This window comes from Cynoglossus semilaevis, chromosome 10, assembly GCF_000523025.1.
Source record: "Cynoglossus semilaevis isolate Cse_v1.0 chromosome 10, Cse_v1.0, whole genome shotgun sequence".
In the NCBI taxonomy this organism is placed as follows: domain Eukaryota; kingdom Metazoa; phylum Chordata; class Actinopteri; order Pleuronectiformes; family Cynoglossidae; genus Cynoglossus; species Cynoglossus semilaevis.
This window is the reverse complement of record NC_024316.1, coordinates 20,529,905-20,540,741: the sequence shown is the minus strand read 5'-3', so window position 1 is coordinate 20,540,741 and position 10,837 is coordinate 20,529,905. Positions and strand designations below refer to the sequence as shown.

At 44.8% G+C, this 10,837-nt stretch overlaps 1 protein-coding gene and 2 long non-coding RNA genes across 4 annotated transcripts in view; 2 read left to right on the top strand and 1 right to left on the bottom strand.

Moving 5' to 3' along the window:
* The window catches only part of dlgap4a (discs, large (Drosophila) homolog-associated protein 4a), a 48,356-nt gene that overhangs the window by 8,407 nt on the left and 29,112 nt on the right, over positions 1 to 10,837 (bottom strand). The window contains exons 2-5 of one of the 2 annotated variants that reach the window (XM_008319506.3): positions 8,061 to 9,354; positions 7,534 to 7,769; positions 6,348 to 6,495; positions 5,040 to 5,265 (exon numbers count right to left, since the gene is read on the bottom strand). In XM_008319506.3, coding sequence (XP_008317728.1) covers positions 5,040 to 5,265; positions 6,348 to 6,495; positions 7,534 to 7,769; positions 8,061 to 9,284 — 1,834 coding nt within the window. In that variant the 5' untranslated portion in view covers positions 9,285 to 9,354. The remainder of the gene's footprint in view (positions 1 to 5,039; positions 5,266 to 6,347; positions 6,496 to 7,533; positions 7,770 to 8,060; positions 9,355 to 10,837) is intronic. The other variant, XM_008319507.3, reaches the window with a different exon arrangement.
* Positions 7 to 3,465, top strand: LOC103385575 (uncharacterized). Its single transcript, XR_522238.3, has 2 exons — positions 7 to 477; positions 3,353 to 3,465. It is a non-coding gene; the product is annotated as an uncharacterized LOC103385575 (long non-coding RNA).
* On the top strand, positions 1,367 to 2,037 carry LOC112487618 (uncharacterized). Its single transcript, XR_003050883.1, has 2 exons — positions 1,367 to 1,605; positions 1,646 to 2,037. It is a non-coding gene; the product is annotated as an uncharacterized LOC112487618 (long non-coding RNA).

The window sequence follows — 10,837 nt, the reverse complement described above, 5'->3', positions numbered from 1 at the left end:
TACTGGAAATATACTTCATGATTTATTTAAAACCTTTATTTAAAGGACAAAAAACCCAAAGTGATTTCACTGATAATCTTCACAAAGGGACACCTGACACACAGTTCCAAGGGAGGTTCCTCAATTAGCAGGTTATCTGGTAACAGGCTACGGTATCGCGATGAGTATGAAAGGTATGAAAGGAGCTTTTATGAAAGGAATAAAGACAGCGCGGCCCAACAGGGATGTGCTGTCGCTTCTTAGGTCCGTGTTGAACTTTACAGACGACGCCAAAGAACAAAGAGCTGTCATCAGCTACGGTTAATGTTGTGACAGGACACGGCGAAACAAGAGAGGCATCAGGGTAAAGGTTAAGGTCAAAGGTCACTGCTGGATGCAAGTGATCGTCAAGCCCGAAGGAAGAACTGCTGTAGCGTTGGACAGAGACCAAGAAAACAAGATCCCTGAGACCAAGTCATCCACTGGAGTGTGACACAGGTATTCAGTTCTACATCATGGTTTGAAAAAAAAAGTTTTGTTTCTTACCGTATAATATGGGCTTTCTTAAAAAGAACGTATCCTGATAGGTATCCAATACCCAATCGATCAACTTATTGAGTGACACACGTAAACAGCGACACCTCTGCCTCAGCAATGAAAAGATAAAATAAAAAAAAGTACCGCATTGAGATCCAGATCGGCAGATACTTCACGTTGCAGTATCGGTATCTGATATGAAAAACAAGTTATGAGGAAAAGCATGTTCATGTAAAAATTTGAATGATTATCCAAAACACTGTTGCCTGTTTTTTTATGTCAAAATAATGATGAGTTCGAACAAAGGTCGAAATGCTTTCAAAAAGTTTTCATTAACGCGTCCGTACGTGGCACCAGGTCTGAGACAATCGGCTCATTGATGCAGGAAACGGAGATGGCTGGTTTGGCTGTCTAACCATATCAACTAAAAGCTTCAAACAGGAAGTGTGTGTGCGCTCCCAGCCTTACAGTGAAACTACAGATGCTTCACCCATTCAGTCGAGAGATTACCTCATCAACGACCGAAATGTGTAATGAGGATGAGTCACACTTTATCCACGGGAGAAGAGACAGACAGACGGACGGACGGACGTCGAGCCGCGAGTGCAATATTGTCCTTGGAGGACGGACGGACGTTGAGCCGCGAGTGCAATATTGTCCTTGGATACAGTGAACACACGCGCTGTGTCTATAATAACACTCCAAGGAACATGTGACTAATGATAACAGGTAGAGAATTAACTAGCCAACGGGATGATGATTTTTTTTTTATGCATTTAAGACAAAGACGCACGAGAAAACAATCGTAATAATAACCAGTCGTATGATATACGAGAAAATCGTAATAATAACCAGTCGTATGATAACTTTTAAAACATGTTTTAAAAGTCATGTGAATATGAGTATTGTGAAAGTGGAACAGTACTGTACAGAGCAGTAAAATTATACTACTGTACATAGACTGTGTTCCAAGGTCATAACACATGGTAGCTGCTATAAACCCTTTATTTCATTTGTATCTTGATCTTTTAATTTTAATTTACCTGTACACACATGGATTAATAAAGTTTTCTTAATCTAAAAAAAAAAGTCAAATGTAACTCAAATAAAATTCTTAATCTAAAAAAAGTCAAATGTAACTCAAATAAAGACACTTTAAAATGTAGTATATAGTAATTTAGCATATCAATAAATGTAAACTTGCACAGTTTTTTTTTTGTCTTCTCTGCAGGTTTGTCGATATTTAAGTGATGACAAAAAATGAGAATTTAGGGGAAAAACTGAGCCCAGAGTGAATGTTGTATGATTCATAGCTTCCTCCACGCCTAAAATATTCATCCGTGTCTCACGTCAAGGCTTGAACTTCAGGGCAGAATCATTATTTACTTACAATTACAGATATTTGTAAGAGTTGACTCACCGGGTGTTTAATTTTACTGAAATAACTTGTCCAACTTCTGTAACTTTTAACCATCCCATTACTTGTACACATATGTACATATAAAGAAAAAGAAAATAAAATAATTTTTTTTTTTTAATTTATAAAAAAAAAAAGTGACACAAGGCTGTTAAAGCCTCGCCTGCGTTAGCATGTGCTAACACTTATCGCCCTGTGCTATCGCTGTCGCTCTTGACCATTTTCTAAACTACCCTGGAGCCCGAGGCACCGTGTGGTAGAAACGGATACTAAGCCGACAATACAGATAGAGACGCCGGTACTGGTTTACCACCTGTACCGAGAGCCCACCACCGCCGCCGCCGCAGCCCCGCACTGTCTGACAGGCTCGCCTGGCTGCTGGGCTGCCACCTCGTATCACGGCTCCAGTCCCTTTCTTCTATCACACTAGCTTAGCTTGGGCTAAGCTAACAACTAGAGCATACGATCGCCTCACAGTTCGCTCACACACACGAAACGACACTGAATAGGAAGTGACACAAACCTTAATGTGACGCGGATGATAGAGAAATCCCTTTTTTTTTTTTTTTTTTTTTTTAATTTTCAGTCCATTCACCAGTCGCGGCAGACATGCAGACAGACTTACGGCGTCCTGTGGTAAAGATACACACCGACGCTGTGAAGAAAAGACTCGTAGTACACGCCCTTGACGACGAGGATTGGAGTCCACGTTTCCCTCGTTTCCCGCTCGCGGCACGTGATTGGACCGCACGCGCGCTCGAGCTCATCGATGAATCAGACGATTGGTTATCTGTCGTACCGTTGTTTCTCAATGTGCTGATGTGCTCGCCTTAGCTACACTTTGTCTCTAGGCGCCGCGGAAACAGGCACAGGTTTTAGACTAGTGTTTCTCAACGTCTGACTCGCGGGTCCGTTAATGGTCCTCAGCCAAAATCTAGGTGGAACTATTTCGTTATTAACTTTATTATTATTATTCTTGTCTCCTTTTTAGCATCTTAAAGTTCAAAATATCCTGTCAGTCGGCCACGAACACAACTAACGTACGATCGAAAGTCCAAAAGTTTTAAGACGTTATTTATTTGATGGTGTTTTTCCAAAACCTACAGAACGACCATACATCAAATCTTTGACCTGTTCAAATGAATAAAGTTTTATAACAGGTTTTGATCTCTGTACATCTGTTTTTTTCATTCTTTTTTTTCTTCCTTTTTTATTACATCTATTCCCAAAACTGCAGGATTGAAAGGAAGTGAATTTCAGTCCAATATCTGCAGACAGAGAGAATTCTCAGATGAAAAAAAAAAAAACCACACAACTGCAGAAGCGTTCTACTGAGATGGAGAGGATCTTGTGAAATAATTCTGGTATTTTTTATAAATACATTTTTTCTTCTTCTTCTTCTTTTTTTTTTTTTACCAGAATCTGGACGTACTCTGATTGGACAGGACGAGGGAGAGCTTTGTTGGCTCAGTCCACTAACACCAAACCACCTGCAGCTGCTCTCCTATAATAAAACATTCATTACATCCTTATTTGCTCCACACACTTTGGCCCAATTCATTTCACTGGTTTTGTAATCGGCTCCTATAAAGACGCTGGTAGGAAAACCCAATATTGTTTAGACATTATATTAAAAATGTCTAATGCATAAGCCTCACGTTCCAGGAAAAAAAAACAATATTGTTTAGACATTTTAATAAAAAATGTCTAATGCATAAGCCTCACGTGTAAACCCAATAAAAACAGCCTGTTTATGAGACATAATAATTACATATAGAACATATAAGTGCGCTGAAGGCGGGAGTCGTTTTTTTCTACCTGTAAAATCATCTGCAGGAAACAGGATTAAAAAAAAAACCTTGTAAGTGTTACCTTTTATTTCCATTAGATTGAAAAAATTCTAAAAATAGACAACTTCAGAAAGGCGGGAAAAAAAGAGGAAAGAAACGTATGTGATAAATCAAATGAGGCAGAAGGCCGTTATACAAGAATAGTCTGGTCTGAATCGTCAGGATCCATCACGGACTCCTCTCAGAAATGCCCCCACACCCTCCTGACAGACACATTTGTGGGAAGATCATAAATACGCTGTATGCCAGTCAGACTAAAAATATCCCCGTGGGTGAAGAGTCTCTAAGAAGGAAAAAAAATAAAAAAATAAAAACCCACTCCACGGCCACTTGGTCTGTCAGAGAAGAATATAAATAAATGACTCAGAACAACCGGCCATCCCTGTCTGGTGTATCTAGTTCTAGATCTGTGAGGAACATCATGAACAACATGAACGTCGTTATGATGATGATGAACGTGTGCGTCTTGGTTTAGGTCCAAGATTTGAAACTTTTGCTTAAACATATAGTAATTAATGTTTAATTATTATAGAGTGATTTAGTCGTCTATACTTTCCTCCCTGATACTCTTGACGGAGGTGGGAGGGGCCGTGACTCGGTAACTAATCCCGTTCAGGGTGATGTTACACCCTGGAAGATTCACCTGCTCGTCACGTGTGTTCAGTCAGAGCAGCCAATCACAGACGGCCGCTGACTGTCTTACATAACACCTGGACCCGTCCTGCAGCTCCTGTTCTCTACACCAGGTGCACTGGTGAAAGGATGGAGCGATTCATCTCCTAACCCCCGACAGCAGGGGGAGAAAACCAGGCATTGTCCAGTCAACGCTGACCATCAGGGTTCTGGTTTTTTTTGCTTGAGATTTAAGAGGGACTGAAGTTTTTTTATTTTTTCTGAAGGACAGACGAACCTTTTCAAACTTTTTCAACTAAAGGATTTTTGAATTTTTTCTGAAGGACAGACAAACCTTTTCAAACTTTTTCAACTAAAGTAAAAGCTGATTTTGTGATGATACGTTTGCATTAAAGTATGAGCAGTATTTCAGTCAAAAAGTTGTTAAATCTGAGTCAAATCTGCAGTTTTACTTCAGTGAAATACTGCAGTATTCTTTAGCAAAAAATTAAATATATATATAAAATATACAGACTGTGATCCAGGCCGCAGTGAAACTGCAGACATTTATCAAGACTTATCACGTTCTAATAATATTCTTTGCAGTATTACTCCCTCCCACCTGTCCTGTCACTGGTACTCACTGGTGTTGGAGCTGTAGCTGTAGCCGATGGCGGTGGTGGTGGGTGGTGGAGAGTCCGAGGTGACGGACGCCGTGTCTTCATCCTGGGAACAGCCCGCCTGGATGGCCCGCAGGTAACTGTGGCTGCGCGACCGGAAGCACGTGGGAGCCGGCAGGTCCAGAGCCTCCACCGCCTGGGACTCCACCTCGCAGTACTGCACCGAGTACACACAGCCCTGCCTGCATACCTGAAAGACGGTGTACGGGCTCACAGGGCGAGGACAGACGGTGGAAGACGAACGACACTTCACAGGTGACCTTTCACCTGGATTCTAACAACCCTGATGGATTCCTGTGTCTTTACCTTTAAATGATAATGAGCCTGGATGGATTCCAGTGTCTTTACCTTTAAATGATAATGAGCCACTACATGCTCCGCCCACATCATGGCTGACCTCCCTGACAGAAGGTCAAGTACAGCAGCGGTCCTCAAACCTCCTGTTGTACCAAGGACCGGTCGGTAACCAGTAATACCACGCCATCTTTGAAGGATCATTAAGTCTTTTAGTCTTTCTCTTGTTCAAAGTATCAAAGTCTGAGTGACCTTTGACCTCTTGTTTTGAAACATTGACAGATTATCTTTCAATGAAGAAAGTAAAAGGGATATGACTGGATTCTTTTGGAATGAAGTAAATTAATAAAATTGAAGTACATTTTTTCACACTGCGGCCCTGTACCGAATGACCTACGGACCAGCACTGGTCCCCAGACCGGGGGTTGGAACCCCTGATCTACAGTGGGGTACTCTACACCACCATGACCTCACGAGCAGTAACAGTGTTTAGATCTTAATATTCTTCACATCCAAAAACATTAAGGTTGACTAATAATTTTAGTTTTAGATTTAGGGTCGGAAAAAAACTTTATTTTTGTTTTCTTTAGCTTCTTCTCAGCTTTATTATAAAGTCATAGTTTTAACCATGGTTAGTTCTTCATCAGGTTTGAGGGATGAACTAGAACCAAGTCCAGCAGCTAATCCGTCCATTTATAGTAAACAGTTAAACTTAATCCTGCGACTTTTCACCTTCATTTACATAGTATGTTATTCATCATTTCAACCTGCTGTTCACCTGTCATTAACCTAATATTAACTAACATCATCATCATCATCATCATCATCATCATCATCATCATCTGTCCGATGTCTACCAGAAGCTTTAAGTTGCTGTACACTGTGTCCACGCCCCTTATGTTTGGTGAACCTCCATGAGCTTTTTTCCCACGGACTCACTCGTCCGTTTCACATTCGTGATCAAACCCGCGGTCATACCTGAGAGTCGGAGCCTCTGCCCAACGTGCCCGAGCATTGGCTGTAGTCGTTGTTCCTGTGGCGCGGGGGGGCCTCCAGCGGGCTCACCAGACAGTCCAAGTTATCCAGGCTCCGATTGGTCGACAGCTCCTTCAAGGACGGCAGGGAGCTGTAGAAGGAGACAATAATAATCAGAGTCTTGGAAGTGGAGCCGTGGGATGAGTGAGCGCTGAGTTTAATTAATGATATTCAGGAGGAATTTGAATGTACTCCAAAAAGCTCCCCTGGGTATATTCAAATTAAATACAACTGGGATGTGTGGGTAGTGTTGTGTAAAGGTGTAGAAGAGCAGCACAAAGGAAACAATTGCTTCTGAATGAATCTGCTCAATAAGATTGTTTTTTTATTTTGTTTTTTTTTTAAATTCACGTTTGGACTGAATCCAAGAAACGCGGACAGTTTCCTCTGTTCTGGTTTGTCCTCGTGGCACCCGGAGGAGAGAGAGGGAGGGCGGGGGTGTGAGGGCAGATGTGTGTGCACCGGGGGTGTTTGGGTGATTTCCATGGAGAGTTTTTGCATGTCGGGAGATTAGGGCTGGAGGAAGAAGGAAGGAGTTCCTGTTGGGGACGGTGGATGGAGCAGGAAGCAGAGAGGGAGGAGCGCTGCGAGCGTTAGACAAAGAGGAGGTGCGTCATGCTTGTGGTAGGTGATGGTGGTTAAAGGGTCCATGATGCCCGCCTGGAGAAGGGGGCGGGGGTGACACTGACCTCAGATGCTGCATTGAGCATGCACTTTGCAGAGGAGACCACAGATAATCCTTCCGCATGAGAGCGTAGTAACGAGGCCTGTCCGTTTGGATGTAAAACACAACATTTCACCTCCGGTTGTTTTTGTCATAAACGAGGACATTACTGTGTCTCCTGTCTCAACAACAAGTCTGCACCTTCACTCTGACCACCCTGCTGACCTGACCCACTGCTTTAGTGCCACCGTATAAGAGTGACACGCTGCTGCCACCTGCTGACAAACTAGGGGAACACAGTGTAGAGCTCCTTCAGTGTTGGCTTTTTTTTTCTTTTTTCTTTTATTTTAAGATGAACTGAAAAAAAAGTCCGTGTGACATTTAGGTCTGTGGGAATATTCTTATATTTCTCTGTGCTGTGCCACTCACTTGCTTATTCTGATTTCTCTGTGCTGTGCCACTCACTTGCGTGGAGGAGGCGGGGCCTGCTGCTCGCTCAGGGAGCGCTGAGTCGCCTTCAGGTAGCTTTGGCGACGGGCTGCAGATTTGGGGGAGGGTTTTGGACTCCCCTCTGACTCCTCACTGTCCTCCAGGTCCCCCATAGCTTTGACGTAGCTGCCACTACGCATCCTCCGACAGGGAATCTCCGTCCCTCTGACCTGGCCGCGACCCAAAGTTCCCGCCCATTCACCCAACGGGACCTGGATAAAAACATTAGCGACAACATAGTGACGCTTTAAAACTTTTAAATGTACATTTAAGAAGTTTATTTATTCCTAATTTGTTTTATGGTTGATAAAAAATATCCAAAGCGTGACACGTGAAGCAGAAGTAAAATATTTTCAAAAATACGAATTTAAAGGGAAAAGTATAAAAATCATAAAACATGAACGTAAACTCATTAGCGAAATCATAATCAAAACTAGCAAATCATTTGGATATTCCCGGTGCAGAACTTACAAAACCATGGAGATGAGGAGATGAATACTCACTGGCCCTCCTACCTGGAGAAACTGCTGAGTCATGTCTGGGTGACATGACTTGGTTTTCAGTAGAGTCCTGTTGACTGTAGCAGAACCCTTCTGTAACACTTGCCTGGCCTGGCTGAGGGTCAGCGTGGACCACGAGCCCCTCTTCACCACCGTATCGTCCTTGCTCCCTTTAGTTCTTCCCTCTGCGTCCTTGCATCCTACCTGTGTCGCCTGGCAGGCCAGGAACTTGAGGTCGCTGCTGCTTTTGGAGGCCTTGAGAGAATGTGCAGAAATGGTGTTGTAGCCCTGTGGGATGTGTCTGGGAGCGGCCTGGCTGTCCGACACAGCCCTGCCCAGAGTCATCATGCTCAGCGGGTTGCGGTAACCTACGGCGATAGTGCCGGCCTTGTTGGCGTCTGAGTCCAAAGCGTCGTCCGAGCTCCACAGCCCCAGAGAATGGGGCCTGGGTCGCACCTTGGGCCCCTCGGTTTTAGCCCTGTCTTTACTCTTGCTTCTGCGCGTCGGTCTACCACCGCCACCGTCGTCGGAAGCTCCCGAACTCCCGATCACGCTCCCCGAGGAACGCCCATTTAAGCTGCCTTTGACTGCAGAGTTTTCCAAGGACTGGGACTTGGCAAACAGCTTCTGCACCGAGTGCATCAGGTGCCGTATGCGTCCGGGACTCTCGCTGCGCTGCTTGGACATCCGTCCCCTGTGGAACTGCAGCGTGCTGAAGCCGTCGCGGTGCAGCGGCAGGTGTCGTTCCAGCTGATCCAGAAGGTTGCTGGGCAGACGGTTCATCTTGGCCGCTGCCGCGGAGGAGATGGTCGCCGAGCCGCTGGTGATCATGGGCGCACCGGTGAGGCCCAGACCTAAACCCATGCCCATAGATAAGGAGTTGGTGAGGGTCCCCGACCGGCTGCCCTGTCCGGTGCCACCCCCGGCCAAACAGCCCTGGCCATAGTCGACCTGGTCCGACTGGGCGGTGAAGTGCAGACGGGGGAACGTGCTGCTGTTGGACATCTGGCTGAGGGGCAGCAGGTACTCGGGGGTCAGGCTGGTGGGGCTGGTGGGGGTGCAGTGGTGAAGGTGTTGGTCCAGGGTGCCGTAGTGGTTTATGGTGGGACTCAACAGGAAGGAGCCGTGGGGGTCTGAATTTAAAGAACACAGGGGCTTCTGGGAGCATCCCGCTGGTTCGTAGGAGTCGGAGAGGTGGCGGCTGCGGTTGGCTCCTAAACCTTTCATGGCGGCAGAAGGTGTCGTCTTCAAAACATGTCTCCAGTCGGTGCCGTCCTACAGACCTGAACGTCTCATCCTGTCAAGGAGAGAGAGACACAGACACAGTCAACATGAGGGTCTGGGTTCAGTACAGTGACTGATCTGAGAATGAAGTCACCGACTCAACTTCAACTGGGTTTGAATAAAATGATGTGAAGTCACCGACTCTCACTTCAACTGGGTTTGAATAAAATGATGAATAAAAGTTTATTTTTAAGACACCAAACGCTGTAGAAGAAACAAATATTTAATGATATATAAAAGTATGTTACATATATTTGTGTGTGTGTGTATTTTCTGTCATACACCCAACACATTAACCCTTATGGTCACATCTACACTAGGTTTCCCGCCTCAAACCACCAGATGGCGCACCAGCAGCAATGGTACAGAAGGCAGAGAGTTGAAGAAACACATATAGAATTCAGAATTCTAAATAAATCCCAGGGATAAAACTTCAGAACGAAGCCAATGAAAACGCACTGACGTCACAGATGGTTGTTGTTTAAAGTATAACAAACAGAAAAGGTTTTTAAAAAAATTATATATATATATTTTTCCATGCAGTCTTTTCAGCTCACTGTGCCATTGTGACTGTGATGCACAGCCTGGAGCTTCACTGTCGACAACACTGCACAACAACAACAACAACGACAACAGCCTTCAGTGTTTGTCAGTAAAAACAGTGATTTACGAGACAATGACGTGCAGCCGCTTGTTGTGTTTTTACTGTTGTTGACAATCGATTCCTTCGTCTTCAGCGTCTCCTGGATGAATCAAATATGAACCAACTTCAGGTGTGAATGTGAATGTGAACGTGAATGGTTGTGTCTGCGTCCATGGTGTGGCGCTGTGTTCACCTGGTGTGTCTGCTGGGATTGGCTCCAGCCTCAGCTGTGACCACAGGTACAGGATCAACAGGTAAAAAATATATATATAATATATACAAGAAATCAAATATAAACGGTGTCAGATTTAATTCTTTGTGAATTTATTTAAAGAATAAAATGACATTTAAACCCAGGGTGGCTTTTGAACACTCCACGTTTTTGTAAAAAAAAAAAAGTATTTTCACTCCACTTCTTCCAGGACTTAACGTCTCCATCAGTGCCACACAGGAACAATCGGTGACTGGAACTTGTTCTCACAGCGTTGATAAAATTTCACGAGGAGATAAATGTTGCATGTTAACTACACACACTTCACCACTGCGTCGTTTCCAGGCCTTGCATCACTCTGACCTGGGTCATGGTCTCTGCTGTGTGAGAGCAGCTCAGCGACTGCATCACTGGTCCTGGACCAGCCACCGCATCACTGGTCAGGTACCGGTGGTGCGGTCGCTGGTCCGGCACCGGTGGTGCGGTCGCTGGTCAGGTACCGGTGGTGCGGTCGCTGGTCCGGCACCGGTGATGCGGTCGCTGGTCCGGTACCAGTGATTTACTGGTACCGGTACCAGTGATTTACTGGTACCGGTACCAGTGGTGCGGTCGCTGGTCCGGTACCAGTGATGCGGTCGCTGG